The sequence below is a fragment of the Hylobates moloch genome, unplaced genomic scaffold (assembly GCF_009828535.3).
Source record: "Hylobates moloch isolate HMO894 unplaced genomic scaffold, HMol_V3 SCAFFOLD_19, whole genome shotgun sequence".
NCBI classification, from domain to species: domain Eukaryota; kingdom Metazoa; phylum Chordata; class Mammalia; order Primates; family Hylobatidae; genus Hylobates; species Hylobates moloch.
Genome location: NW_026652294.1, coordinates 5,278,544 through 5,294,171, shown reverse-complemented (window position 1 = coordinate 5,294,171; position 15,628 = coordinate 5,278,544). Strand labels below are relative to the sequence as shown.

The 15,628-nt window shown below is 52.6% G+C and overlaps 1 protein-coding gene across 1 annotated transcript in view; it reads right to left on the bottom strand.

Annotated features, from left to right (window-relative positions):
• The window catches only part of BCR (BCR activator of RhoGEF and GTPase), a 137,048-nt gene extending 122,321 nt beyond the window's left edge, over positions 1-14,727 (bottom strand). The window contains exon 1 of the mRNA XM_032139425.2: positions 13,008-14,727. Within this exon, the coding sequence (XP_031995316.1) occupies positions 13,008-14,286 (1,279 nt within the window). The 5' untranslated portion in view covers positions 14,287-14,727. The remainder of the gene's footprint in view (positions 1-13,007) is intronic.
• Positions 14,728-15,628: the final 901 nt, after the last annotated feature.

Genomic DNA, 15,628 nt, shown 5'->3' with positions numbered 1-15,628 from the left:
CCCCCCAAAGTGCTAGGATTACAGGCATGAGCCACCGCTCTCAGCCTGCTCAGCTCATTTTTGTATTTCTGGCAGAGATGACATTTCACCACGTTGGCCAGGCTGGTCTTGAACTGCTGATCTCAGATGATCTGCCTGCCTCGGCCTCCCAAAGTGTTGGGATTACAGGCATGAGCCACCACTCCCGGCCAAAAAAAAGCAATGGTTTTTATGTGTATTTATTTATTTGCTTTTTAGAGATAGGGTCTTGCTTGCTCTGTCGCCCAGGCTGGATGGAGTGCAGTAGTGCAATCATAGTTTGCTCCATCCCTGAATTTCTGGGCTCAAGCCATCCTACCGCCTCAGCCCCCAGAATAACTGAGATTACCGGCACATGCCACCATGCCCAGCTCACTTTTAAATTTTTTGTAGAGATGGGGTCTTGCTATGTTGCCCAGGCTGGTCTCAAATTCCTGGCCATAAGAGATCCACCTGGCCGGGCACAGTGGCTCACGCCTGTAATCGCAGCACTTTGGGAGGCCGAGGCGGGCGGACCACAAGGTCAGGAGATCGAGACCATCCTGGCTAACACGGTGAAACCCCATCTCTACTAAAAATACAAAAAAAATTAGCTGGGCGTTGTGGCAGGCGCCTGCAGTTCCAGCTACTCGGGAGGCTGAGGCAGGAGAATAGCACGAACCTGGGAGGTGGAGTTTGCAGTGAGCCAAGATGGCTCCACTGCACTCCAGCCTGGCTGACACAGCAAGACCCCATCTCAAAGAAAAAGAAAAAGAAAAAAAAAAAAAAAGAGATCCACCCACCTCAGCCTCCCAAGGTGCTGGAATTACAAGCATGAGCCACTACGCCCAGCCTGGCAACAGTTTTCACATCAAGAACATCTGAAAAGTAGGTTTCAGGTAACAATCCATGTCTCCAAAAACAAATGTGGACAATTTTTATCCATGTTCCTAAGGGAGAAAGTGGAAAGCTTTTGGAAGTCGAAATTCATAAATGAGTTCCATTTATCACTCTAAGATTTGGGCAAAAATAAACAGTGCTTCTGCACACTCCCACAGAGGGAACAGGCTATGTTGAGCTTCCACTTAACTAGCGTGATTCACAAAATCAGAGCAGGGCTTCCAACCAGTCAGACGGTGGCTCTGAGCCCAGCACAACCACCTCCGTGCCTCAGGGACAGAGAACTGGACGTGGGCATTGCCAGCCCACCCTTGGCACCCCTGGGCTCACGCCAATGCATCACTTCACAATACTGGGAAGGACTGTGGGACAAAGATGATCCTAGCTACCCAGATAAGGTAGGAGTCAAATGAGCCCTGGGGGTGACCTGAGCCCTCCACCTAAAACCTCCCAACACTCAGCTAAGAGGGTTCCTGTCATTCCTCCACAGGGACCCCTGTGAGAGAAGATATTCTGCAAAATGCAGCAGGCTACACAGAGTACCATCTGCCCAGCTCCCTCAAGCACAGGGCAACTCAGCCTCTTTGGGGTTTGCTGCCCAGTCACTACCCAGACAAGGCAAGGAAAGGCTAGAGGGAAAAATCAAGGCACTGGCAGATTGGATGTCTGCTGAGGGCTCGCTTCCTGCTTCATAGATGGCATTTTCTGTGTCCTCACATGTGAGATAGTGTTAAGAGTCTCTCTGGGGTCTCTTTTAATTAAAGGCATTGATCACATTCATGGGGGCTCCACCCTCATGACCTAATCAGCTTCTGAAGAGTCTACCTCCTAATACTGTCACCTCTGGAGTTAAGGTTTAAAAGTAGGAGGCTGGGCACGGTGACTCAAGCCTGTAATCCCAGCACTTTGGGAAGCAGAGGCAGGCAGATCACCTGAAGTCAGAAGTTTGAGGCCAGCCTGGCCAACATCGTGAAACCCTGTCTCTACTAAAAATACACAAACCAATTAGCCAGGTGTGATGGCGTGTGCCTGTAGTCTCACCTACTCGGGAGGCTGAGGCAGGAGAATCGCTTGAACCTGGGAGGCAGAAGGTTGCAGTGAGCTGAGATCTCACCACTGCACTCCAGCCTGGGCAACAGACAACACACTGTCTCAAAAACAAACAAAAAACAAAAGGGGAATTTGCAGGAGGATACAAACATGCAGTCCATTGCATAACCTTTCAAATGTAAGAACTCCACTCAGCCCAGGAGGATTATGGAAGGAGAATGAGGGCCCTGGCAGACCCCTGGGTCCCCCTGGAGCTCATACTAGTTATGCAATGGCTGAGCCAAGTGAGTGAAATATCCATACTAAATTATGCATTTCTCCTTAAAATTTTTTGCTAAGTGGTGTTCAATCAACTGACATTAGATGCACGAACAGGAGACTCTATGAGACCAGACAGGAGGCCAGATGGTCTGCCCCCGCTACTCCCACGAAGCCCCCAAGGGGAAGGGTCGACCTCTCCAGCTGACAGAAGCCAAGGGAGAATTCAGTCCCTGTGCGAGGCCACACAGTGGCAAGTGCCAGGCCTCTGGGCAAGTCCAGATCTTTTCCCTTCAAAGCCTGCACTAAGTCAACATATGTTGCCTGTAGGTTGCTTCGAATGCTCATCAATACCTTGTCATGTGCAGAAAATCTCTCCCTACTCTACGGGCATACAAACTGACCCCAGCAGCACTTTAAACACGGAAGCATGTCAGGCCTTTAAAGTGAAATGAATCTTCAAAAGCTCTTCTTGAGCCAACAGTGGCACTTGAGGATCTCCTTGGGCTGCTCAATTCCTGGCTCTGCCTGGCTCTCTCTCTCTCTGTGGCTGTTGCACAAGCCTCCCCTCTCTTCTTCTGGGGTCCACTCGGCTGTGTCCTGGCCTTGCCTGGAGACAGTTCCTTCCCAGTGCTCCCTGGTCACTCACCTGGCTCTCTGGGCCCTGCACCTGGCCCTGTGCACACACAGCCCACTACCTCTGTGTATCTCCGCTACATCTTCCCAGCCAGACCTCGTCCCTCTGCCCCTCCCAGAACCTGCACAACAGACCACTGTCAGCAGCAGGTCAGCATTCACAGCCCTTGACTGTTGGTGGGAAAAGCAGATGGATGGGCAGTGCCCTTCCAACAGTTCTGTCTTCTTGGGCCCCTTGCCACACAACTTGCTGGAGAAGCCTTACCAAAGTGTCCCAGAAGGAGCCATCAAGAGTCAGGAAATCCCTATCTTGGAGATTTGCAAAATAAGAGAGGGAAAACATGTTCCTAGACGGCTGACGCCTTCAAGACCCAGACTAAAGGCTGGGGCCAGATGATTTCTATCATGGCACTTACGTTAATGAGGCTGTCTTCCCACTAGACCAAAGCTGACCTGCTGGAAGGCCTGCCTGACCCTACTGAGCACCATCTGTGCCCAACACAGCAGGTGCCCAAAACCGGTTTGCTGAGCAAATGATCCAGGTCTCCTCCACCTCGGCAGAGTCATTCTGTGTCTGCTCTCATGTGATTAACACAACCACTCAGTCTGAGGAGAGAGGCAGCGCCAGCCCCTCCACCAACCACTTGACCTTGGACAGGTTACTCCAGGCCAGAGTGTCGCATACCCCCTCAGACTCAATCAGTGGAGGGAGTATAATTATAATAATCCTGCTCCAGCCACTTTACAAGAATCTTTCGAGGGCCCATGAAGCAGCCTCCATGAAAGTCATATTTACTACATCAGAGGGGTGTCCGGTCTTCCCACCCCAGCCCCAGGAAGGTGGGTCTATGAATGTGCTGATCGCTCTGCCCATGGGCACCAGCCACCATCCACATCTACAGTCATTTTGCAAAGTTGTGGCAGTGGCAGCTGGAACCCAAGACAGCTAATCAGCAGGCCCCAGTCTGAGGATTCGGGAAGCTCTCGAAGGGTGAGCCAGGGAGGACCAATCATCGTCAAAGAAACAGAACCAGCGGGATAATCTCCAAAGCCAACGTTTCATCACCGGGCCACCTGTATCACTAGGCCCCCAAAAACCCACCACCACTTATTAGACGTGGTTAAGCGGGGTTGGGCCAGAACAGGGGAAGGTCTGAGCAAATAAAAATCTCAGACATGGCGTGTTATCATTCCATCTTCAATCTGCAAACACCCACGGGGCCCGAGACACAGACCTCCATGGGCTCAGGTGCATCGTCACATCAAACACTGTTAAAAGGCCAGAGTGTGGCCCATCCCACAGGACACTACAGTAGGGCATACTCTGTGCTTAAGGATCCCATCACCCTAAAAAGGAGGCCAGATCGACAAAGGATTAACAGGAAACAGCTGCAAATATACCGTTAAAGAAAGATATGCAGGGGAAAACGTTTTGACATTAGAAAGGTTTTGTTTGTTTGTTGTTGTTGTTGTTTTAAAGACAAGGCCCTTGGAGATAAGCCTGTCCATAAATCAATGAATAAGGCCAAGAAAGGATTTCCATGAAGACAGTGCCAGGCACATAGTAGATGCTCAATAAATACCTTTGAGAGATTGGATAGGGAGAGGTGGTTCCCTTGGTTTTTAATAAGAAAGGGAGACATAAACCAAGATAAAGAGAAAAGAGACAGAAAAAGTTGTGTTAGGCCGGGCGTGGTAGCTCATGCCTGTAATCCCAGCACTTTGGGAGGCCGAGGCGGGCGGATCACGAGGTCAGGAGATCGAGACCATCCTGGCTAACATAGTGAAACCCCGTCTCTACTAAAAAAAAAAAAAAATACAAAAAATTAGCCGGGCGAGGTGGCGGGCACCTGTAGTCCCAGCTACTCGGGAGGCTGAGGCAGGAGAATGGCGGGAACCCCGGGGGGCGGAGTCTGCAGTGAGCCGAGACCGCGCCACTGCACTCCAGCCTGGGCGACAGCGAGACTCTGTCTCAAAAAAAAAAAAAAAAAAAAAAAGTTGTGTTAATAATAAATTCAGGCTGGGTGCAGTAACTCACATCTATAATTATTCCCAGCACTTTCAGAGGCCGAAGCGGGAAGGATCGTTTGAGGCCAGGAGTTTGAGACCAGCTTAGGCAACAAAGCAAGACCCTGTCTCAATAAAAATTAAAAATTAGCCAGGCATGGTGGCACGTGCCTGTAGTACCAGGTATTCAGGAGGCTGAGACAGGATCGCTTGAGCCCGAGAGTTTGAGGCTACAGTGAGCTATGATTATGCCACTATACTAAAGCCTGGGCAACACAGCAAGACCCTTTATCTATTAAAAAAAAGTAATAAATTTTAAATTTAAAGAAAAAATTAAAGAAGCTAAGAAAAGAACCTTAGCAATGATCCGTTCCCACCCCTACTTTTTGGATGTGGAGAGAGATGGCAGCACATGAAGCTTTAGCATGCAGCCCTCCTGATGCCTGGCTCAGTGTCCTCTAGGCCCCTCTAGGCTGCCTAAAACCACATGACACTTGACTCACATTCCTCCTAACACGTCTGAGGGAGCCGGCACAAGCACCATCTCCCTCTGCCTGGCAGCCCTTTTCTCTGCTGTCCAGTAATGGACTCACCAAGTGTTACGAGCTAAACTATGCCTCACCCCCCATATACTGACGTTCTAACTCCCAGTACCTCAGAATGTGACTGTATTTGGAAATAAGGACTTTCAAAAACTGATTAAGTTAAAGTGGGGGTCTTTACTGCCCACCTTAATCCAGTCTTACTGGTGTCCTTTTAAGAAGGGAAATTTGGGCTGGGTGCAGTGGCTCATGCCTATAATCCCAGCACTTTTGGAGGCCAAGGAGGGCGGATCACCTGAGGTCAGAAGTTCGAGACCAGGCTGGCTAACATGGTGAAACCCCGTCTCTACTAAAAATACAAAAATTACCCAGGTGTGTTGGCTGGCACCTGTAATCCCAGCTACTCGGGAGGCTGAGGCAGGAGAATTGCCTGAACCTGGGAGGTGGAGGTTGCAGTGAGCTGAGACTGTGCCATTGCACTCCAGCCTGGGTGACAAGAGTGAAACTCCGTCTCAAAAAAAAAAAAAAAAAAAGAGGGGAAATTTGGACACAGAGAGATGCCAGGGGAGTTCATGCACAGAGAAGAGACCATGTGCAGAGGCAGCAAGACCATGGCACCTGCAAGCCAAAGAGAGCCTTCCAGGGTACCAACCCTGCTGGCACCTTGATCTTGGACTTTTGGCATCCAGAAGTGTGAGAAAATATATTTCTGTTATTTAAGCCACCCAGTCTTGGTATCTTGTTACGGGCCAGCCTTGGCAAACTAATACTCTGGGCCACTTCAAAGCTAAGGGCGTGAACGCCCAGGGAAGATCGCCATTGCTAACGGGTGTTTTCCAGAAGAGAACACCCTTGTGAAGGATCAGAGTTGGGAGTTAACTCAGTCTTAAGACTGAGAGGGCTAGGCCAGGCGTGGTGGCTCATGCCTATAATCCCAGCACTTTGGGAGGCCGAGGCGGGCGGATCATGGGGTCAAACGATCGAGACCAGCCTGGCCAACATGGTGAAACCCTGTCTCTACTAAAAATACAAAAATTAGCCGGACTAATTAGCTGTAATCCCAGCTACTCGGGAGGCTGTGGCAGAAGAATCGCTTGAACCTGGGAGGCGGGGGTTGTAGTGAGCTGAGATCGTGCCACTGCACTCCAGCCTGGGTGACAGAGCGAGACCCCGTCTTGAAAAAATAAAAAATATAATATAAATTTTACAATAATAAAAATAACAAACTTCTAACATGTTACATGGATATTGTATTTTAATTAAAATAACTACACTTTTCAAAGGGGAAAAAAATAACCCTACTTGAGCCACAACAGTTATATTCCAGCCAGGGTTAATTTAATCCAGCACCACCCTGAGTCTTGACCCAAAACGCAGCAGCCTCAGCCAAAACTCAGACCTACTCTTTGGTAACCTGAGAAAGCTTCCAAGATGCCCACTCATTCACTCTAAACAGGAGACCTTCTCAAACCACAGCCTGGGCCTCATGCACTGCTGTGTCCTCTCCCAAGTGTGCTCAAGCACACAGCTCACCTGGGCTCTTTGTCCTGGTGAGGTTAGCAGTCACAAACACAAGCCCTCCTAGCCACAGGACTTCCAGGCAAGGAATGGAGGAGGCTATAAAGCTAGAAGCAACAAACTAAGCAAAAGGGAGTCATGGATAAGGCACGTTCCCCTGAACCCAGTCAAATCAACAGCATTCCCAGCTCCTTCTTCAGTGAAATGTTTCAGAATGCTCCATTCTGTTCCCAAAACAAGTCAGCCTTACTGAACCAGAGAACGCTTGTAAAATTTGATCTAGACCCTGCTTCTGTGCTGTTGATGCCTTTAGCGGCCTCAGACTCCACCCAGATCTGCCCACTCTGTCTCCATCCATGGAAAGGAGCCTGTACTCAACAGAGAGGAGGCCACGAGGCTCTGGCCTTAAGAGATGATGATGGACCCAACTCCAGGCCCAGGTGACCTTTCTCTGCCCCACAGTTACTCACTCAAACTGGCTGCCAGTCCAGCCCATCACCCAAGGGAAAAACAATGCAGTGGTCACTCTGGTACCAACACATCGCCGGAATCCAAAGGGCAAATTAAGTTGCTTAATAAAAATGTGAAAACACAGGGCAGCCACTCACATGAAGTCCATGAAGAAATACGAGATCTGTCCCATCTCACAACTGACACCTGGAAGAAGGTTGACAGGCACATTGGGCTGGGTGTTTGGATCAAGAATTCCTCAGACCTCCCAGCATAAACAAATAATAAATGTGTCTGAGGTGATGAATATGCTAATCACTTTGATCTGATCATTATGCATTGTAGATACGTATCAAAATATCATACCCTCTCAATAAGTACAATTATTATGTATCCATGGGGGAAAAAAAGAAAAAGGAGGAGGCTGGGTGTGGTGGCTCACGCCTGTAATTCCAGCAGTTTGGGAGGCTGAGGTGGGTAGATTGCTTAAGCCCAGGAGTTCGAGGCCAGCCTGGGCAACATAGGGAGATCCAATCTCTACAAAAAAAAAAAAAAAAAAAAAGAGAGAGAAAGAGAAGGAGAAATGTCTGGTGTCTCAACTGATACCGAGCCAGCTGCAAGACAAATAAGACAGCCCCTCCTCCCCAATGCCAATCAGCCTGCAATCACAGAATGTGTGGGTGAGGCCAACTAGACCATCCTATTTCAGCCCAGTCGGCCCACATCAGGAAAACTGCCTAGCCAACCAGAGAACTGTGGAAAAAAAAAAAAAAGGTTATTTTAAGACACTTAAAAAAAAAAAAAAGATCCTCTGAAAGTAAACTACATGGATGAAATGAGAAAAAGACCGCGCAATTGATAAGTCACTTCCCAATGATCAGTAAAAGTCCCCGGTCCTGACCCCATGGGCTATGAAAAGGAGGAAGGGCTCTTCCAGTGCGTGCTATGTGTAAAGCTCAGAACCAGGCTCCTTGGGACACCTAGAAATGAACCAGTTATTCCTGCCTTCATAAAGCACACAGTTGGCCCAGAGCAGTGGCTCACGCCTGTAATCCCACCACTCTAGGAGGATCCATCCAAGACAGGTGGATCACTTGAGGTGAGGAGTTCCAGACCAGCCTGGCCAACATGGCGAAACCCCGTCTCTACTGAAAATACAAAAATTAGCTGGGCGTGGTGGTGCACACCTGTAATCCCAGCTACTCGGGAGGCTGAAGCAGGAGAATCTCGAACTCCTGAAGCAGGAGAATCTTGAAGCTTGAAGCTTGAACCCGGGAGGCAGAGGCTGCAGTGAGCAGAGATCACGTCACTCCAGCCTAGGCGACAGAGTGAAACTCCATTAAAAAAAATCCACACAATTTCTGCCATCACATGGATGAACATTGGTAACATTACACTCAGCGAAATAAGCCAATCACAAAAAGACGAATGTCGCAGGACTGGACTTACATGAGGTACCTATAATAGCTGAATTCAGAGACACAGAATAGAGAATGGCGGTGCCAGGGGCTGAGGGCAGGGAATGGGGAGTTATTATTTATTGGGTACAGAGTTTCAGTTGGGAAGATGAAAAAGATCAAGATGGATAGTAGTGATGGTCGTACAACAATGTGAGTTATTATTTATTGGGTACAGAGTTTCAGTTGGGAAGATGAAAAAGTTCAAGATGGATAGTAGTGATGGTCGTACAACAATATGAATGTAGTCAACGCCACAAAACTGCATAGATAAAAATGGTTAAAATGTTCCACTGCTTCACTTGACTGGCCTTACCCAAAGAAACAATTTAAAAGGGTTAAGACAATAACTTTTGTTATGTGCATTTTACCAAACTTTTTAAAAGTTACAAAAATGGTAAATTTTAAGTTATGCATATTTCACCATTTAAAGAAAAGCACACAGTCTAGAATCATAGGGCAGATGGGCGTGGCCCCAGGTCTTTGCTGCCATTTTTCCTTAGGGCAAACAGCTACTCTCTGCCCTCCAACTTCTGCTGACTGATCAAGTCCTCTTCAGTCCTGCCATTTCCGGAACCTTCTCTGATCTCACTTCCCTTGACCACATACATGTGTGCCTCTCCCTCTCTTCCAGTAACTGGTAAGTTCCCAGATGGCAAGAACCACACTCTCCGCCTTGCGCGGTGGCTCACGCCTGTAATCCCAGCACTTTCGGAGGCTGAGGCGGGCAGATCACGAGGTCAGAAGATTGAGGCCATACTGGCTAAGATCGCCCAGGCTGGAGTGCAGTGGCGTGATCACGGCTCACTGCAAGCTCAGCCTCCCCGGTCCACGCCATTCTCCTGCCTCAGCCTCCCGAGTAGCTGGGACTACAGGCGCCCGCCACCATGCCCGGCTAATTTTTTGTATTTTTAGTAGAGACGGGTTTCACCATGTTAGCCAGGATGGTCTCGATCTCCTGACCTTGTGATCCACAGGCCTCGGCTTCCCAAAGTGCTGGGATTACAGGCTTGAGCCACCGCACCCGGCCGGGTTCCGCATAGTTTTACGGCAGGGCTCACAGCCGTCTATCATTACCCCCAGAGGCGGGCCCAGGGTGCAAAGACTGGAAAGACCCCCTGAACCTCCCCAGTTGTGCTTTGCAGGTAGCAGTGTGGGGTAGTGGGAAGAACACCGCAGGGCAACCACGTTCCAGACGGAACAGCTCTGCATTCACACAGAGACCCAGAATCCCAGCCCTCCCGCTTCCCAGTTGTGTCATTACCTGTAAATGGGTAGCCCCACCCCAGGGCGACAGATGAGCCCATGAAGGGCCCTATGGGAAGCACTTCGTCACTGTGCCCAGGGATGGCTTTGGCCCTCTCCCTTGAGGGGCCCTCAACTTGGAAATGGGACAGTCCATTCATCCAAACAGACTGATTCTGAAGTTATTAGATCCGGGCCACCACATCTGCCACGGTGGATCATTAGGGCGACTTCCTCCCCCCACCCACCCCCATGAGTGATTTTCCTCATTGTTCCTTTGCAGACCAGCAGGCTCCACAGCCCTCTAAAGAACATCAGTAAACAGTCAGGCAGAGACAGATGGCTGAGCCAGGGAGGATTCCTCTTTCCACGCCAGCCACACATGGACCCACGTCAGAGGAAACTGCTGGGCAAAGAGTGTCAAGGTGCCCAGGGCTAAAACAAGCAGGAGTTTTAAAACATAACAGGATCCAAACTCATAGACTGTACAACACCAAGAGTGAACCCAAATGTAAACTCTGGACTTTGGGTAATAATGAGGCACCAATGCAGGTAGGTTCATGGACTGTAACAAACATGCCCCTCTGGTGGGAGATGTTAACTGGGGAGGCCGTGGGGGTGTGGGGGGTAGGGAGTATATAGGAAATTGCTATATTTCCCGATCAATTTTGCTGTGAACCTAATTTTGCTGTGCTCTAAAAAAATTAAGTCTTAAAAAGGAAAAACTGTCTGAGGGAAAATAATCTCTTTTAAAAATGTTTAAGTGACCTTAGTTACTAAAAATGTCTAAGAGGCCTAGTGAGGTGTCTCATCCCTGTAACCCCAGCTACTCAGGAGGCTGAAGCTGGAGGAATGTTTGAGCCCAGGAGTTTGATACCAGCCTGAGCAACACAGCAAGACCCTGTATTTACAAAAAAAAATCTAAAAATTAGCCCAGTATAGTAGTTTGAGCCTGCAGTCCCAGCTACTGAAAAGGCTGAGGTGGAAGGATCACCTGAGCCCAAGAGTTTCGAGGTTGCAGTGAGCTATGATCACACTACTGCATTCCAGCCTCGATGGCAGAGCCAGACCCTGTCACTTAAAAACAAAAAACAAACAAAACATTTAAGGGGAAAAAATACAACCTAATGGGAAAGAGACTGTGGGACCTTGAAGACATTCGGAGAAGAATCCAGAAAGTCCTAAAAGTGGGTCCAAGTGGTAAAATTAACTCCTCAGCCATTTCCTGAGGACCTGCCCTGTGTGACTCAAGGCACTGGGATTTCCATCCTTCTATAATAATTCCTATTTTCATTTACTGACTTGCATTCAGCATCTAGTGATGTGGTGGGCAACATGGCCAAGTCTACAGGAGCTGTAGGAAAGGCTGGGCCCAAGGTTCTGGAAATCCAGAATTCTCCACCAGCAAAAACTATCAATTTCAATTTGCACATCTCCCTAAAAACCTCTCATTTTCTTCTTTATTAATAACTCTCCTGCACCACGGCACTGAGGGCCAGTTCAAGCTGGCTCTGACCAACAGCTGGCCAGACAAGGCTGGTGCCCAGTAACCACAAGGCAATCCTCCAGACCCCGAAAGAGCTGATGTGCCTGCAAAGCAGGCTTCTGAATAGTACAGCCTTCCACCCCTGCCCCCACATAGGGACTTAGGGAATGCAGCCGGGCCAGACGGCAGGTCGTCGGAGCCGTGCACCACAGGAAACCCCAGCTGCAAATGGAAGATCAGCAAATGGAAGTACCTAACACAAACAGGACAGAGTGCCCATCACAAAAAGGCAGCAGCTCTAAGAGCCAAAAATAGCCTCACTTGTTTCAAGAGGATTCTGACAAACCAAGCACATTCAACTCCTCCATCAGCAGAAAAAGAGAAATCAATGAAGCAGAAAACCAGATCAGCTTAACAGGACCAGGACTCCAAAAGATTCCCGACAGCCTCACACACACCCCAGCCCACCCTTTCCTTACCCCAACGGCAAACTGTGCCTGGATCTCAAAACATAGTCCCCTCACCCAAAACGCCTGATGGTATTTGCATCTAGCACAGAAGTTAGGTGTACAATCCCATAGTTTTAATCTTAGTGCTAGAGTCTGACCACAGATTGGGAGCCCCAAATAAGCACCTGTGGGTGCTTATCCTTGGCAAGATGAGGCAGCAGGAGCACACTGGAGGGTCAGCAAATGGGGCTGGGTTACTACCATGGAGGAGCCTGGTGGTGAATAATCATGGAGAAGCCTCCCATCAAAGCCAGGCAGATCAGAACGGGTGTGGCTCTGCTTCAGCCCCAGATAAAATCTCCATGCAGTTGATTTTCGGTGGCCCACTGAGTCACAACTGCCTGTCGCCTCACTTCCTTCTAATTCCTATTCTCACCTGCTGTGACTTGCGTTCAGGGCTGCTGGTTAGCAAGCAAACCTGACACTTCTGTGGCCTGGGAGCAGCCAGCATATCTCAGGTTTCACAAACGTGTCATATAACCCTTCCAGAACAGGATCAGCGGGGTGGCGGGGAATGCCCAAGACATAAATCAGTCCCTGCTAACAGCATCCGATCTGCGCGCTAGAGATGACTCCGGCTTTTATGCCATCCTCACTGCCCGGCGTGGAGAGAGCACAGGGCAAGGAGGGTACTGCCTGAAGCATCTTCCTCCAACTCACAACCTGTACTTCACAAACACATTGCTCTAGAACCAAAGGAACAAACCACCTCCCATCCCTCACAAGACCATCCTCAACCCAATACCATTCCAAACACTAACGATCTGCATTCAGGAAGAAGGGGATGGAGTTTGTTCCGGCGCAGGATCCGCGTGAACCACAAGCGCACCTGATAATCACTCAAAAGTATCTATCCACTCCTCCCTCCCAACTTCTGTTTTGTATCCCCTACTCATCTATGGTTTTCCTCCCCGGTGCAGGTGTGCCCACGCACGTGGCGTGAGGAACTCACCTGCGTCTCCATGGAACGCGCCCTCGCCATCGTTGGGCCAGATCTGCCCGGTCTTGCGGACGCCCACGATGGTGGCCTCAGACACGACAACCGGGCAGTGCCGGTGCCGCTTGTGGCACTGCGGCGTGGGGGGACTGCTGCTGTCGAAGGACTGTTGCGAGTTCTGCGAGGGAGAGCGGCTCTTGTCCCGGAACATGCGGTAGGTGGTGGGGCTTGGGGACACGCGGCTGGACTGGCCGGAGGAGAAGTCCTCCTCGCTGGAGGTGAGGTTCTCATTGGAGCTGCAGTCCGGGGTATAGCCGCCTCCGCAATCCTCAAAGCTCCGGGGGGAGTAGGACCTGCGGGGCCAGGTAAGGCGCTTCTCCTGCTCCGAGGTGCTCTGGCTGCGCAGGAGCGGGCCCTTGCCCTCCCCTTCCATCATGCCCCCGACATAGATGCTCTGGTAGGACTGGTACTCCAGGGGCGGCCAAGGGGACCTGCTACCGCCATTGGCGTTGATCAGGTTGTCCTTCAGGAAGCGGGGATTCAACTCGGCGTCCTCGTAGTCGCCGTCGACGCCGCAGCTGCTCTCCGAGGAGCGTCCCCGGTAAGGGGGCCTGGATGCATCCCCGACGCTCGAGCCCGCGCTGTGCTGGGACTTTTTGCGCTCCATCTGCATGGCCTGGCTGCCCAGGGAGCTGATGCGGTCCGACACCTCTTTGTCGTTGACCTTCACCAAGCCGCGCTCGTGGTGAAACTCGACGTTCACGTAGAAGGGCTTCTCGGCGTCCGCCCCGGGCTGGCCATGGCCCTTGCGGATCCGCTCGAAGTTGGACCTCAGCGCCGCCACGCTGGCTGGGGGCCCCCGGTCGTCCCGTTCCCCCGACGCGGCTGCCCCAGGCCTGCGGGCGGCCCCGGGCCTGGCCTTACCCGGAGAACCCTCTCCGTCGGGCCGGGCCTCGGACTCCTCGGCGGGCGGTGGGTCGGCTCCCTCGGCGGGCGCGGGCTGCGGGCGCGGCGCGGACGCTCGGGGCTCGGAGGCGCCGTCGGGGGCCTGCGCCGCGCGCCGGAAGCCCCAGCGCTGCCGGTCATAGCTCTTCTTTTCCTTGGCCAGCAACGTCTGCAGGTAGATCATGCGGAAGCGCTCCTGGTTCACCTCCTGCTCCAGGCGCCGAATGGAGGCCTTGCAGCGCTCCAGCTCCTGCTCGATGTCGCCCACTGAGCGCAGCTCCATGCGCGGCGGCTCTGAGTCCGGGAACTGCGCCTTCCACGCCTCCGCGAAGCCCACCGGGTCCACCATGGCGCGGCCGGCCTCACCTGCGCCGCCGGGCTGCGCGCGGGGCCCGTCTCAGCGGCGGCGCGGCGGCCTCTCCAGGCCCGGCCCCGGGCGCCGGGCGGCCCCCATGGCCCCGCGCGGCGGCGGCGGCGAACAATGCCCGCCCACTCCCTGGTGGCAGGTGAGGCGGCGCGGGGCGCTGGGCGCGCGGGGCGGGGCGCGCGGGGGGAAGGGCGCGGGCTGCGCGCGCCGCTATTGTGTGCGGGGCTCCTCCGCACGGCGAGGCGCGGGCGCTGCTCTCCGCTCCGCCAGGCCGCCGCCAGACCCTGGCCACGGCCCGCGCGCTCTTCGCCTCTCGCTCGCGCACCGCCCCACAGTCCCGCCGCCGCCGCTCCCGCCGCCTCCTCGGACGCTACGCTCCGCCAACCCGCTCTCGCAGCACTCCCGCCCGGCCCGCACTCTGCGCCGCAGGAAGGGGAGGGCCGGGGGGCGGTGGCCGCGGCGCGGATGACGGAGCCAGGCGGGCCTCTTAAAGGGGCCGCGCCGTGGGCATAGGGCGGGGGAGCCCCCCGGAGGCGGCTCCCCCATCGAGCCGCCACCCTGCCCCGTCCGTGTGCCTTTTGGGAAACTGAGGCCCTAGCAACGGGGAATTGGACTGTGCAACTCACAGCCCAGGGGTACCCCACAAAAAGGACACCGGACTCCCTGGTCCAGAAAGACCTTTCCAACACAGAGGTCCGGGCCAGTTCTGCAGTTCTGGAACAGGAACACTTGGCTCCCCTCCAGCCAGGAGGACTTCTCCGGCCAGTGCAGCCGCGTGTCCCCAAGCCCCACTACCTACCTCATGTTCCGGGACAAGAGCTGCTCTCCCTGGCAGAACTCTTAGCAGTCCTCCGACAGAAGCAACCTCCCGCCTCTGCCCCTACTACGCCGCAGTGCCATAAGCGTCACCGGCACTGCCCGGTTGTCGTGTCGGAGGCCACCATCGTGGGCGTCTGCAAGACCGCGCAGATCTGGCCCAACGATGGGGAGGGCACCTTCCATGGAGACGCAGGTAAGTTCCTCACACCTCAAAGCCCGGCCTCTCACCAGCCTCAGGGCTGGGCACACTAGGGACCACCCAGCAGGGCCCAACTCACAGAGAGGCCAGGACCAGGCAGGTCACCCAGCGAGGCAGGGAGGGCCAGGCTGAGTAACTAATGCCAGCACCCTTGTTTCAGCGGGCCTCTCATGTTGTGGATCTGCTGTGGGTGACTGCCACACGGGGTTTGTCACAGCAGGACCACATGATGGATGATAAATAGGGATTTCTCCCTCAGGTCACTCAATACCCACACCTGCCTTCCTGTGTGCTGAGCCATGTGTT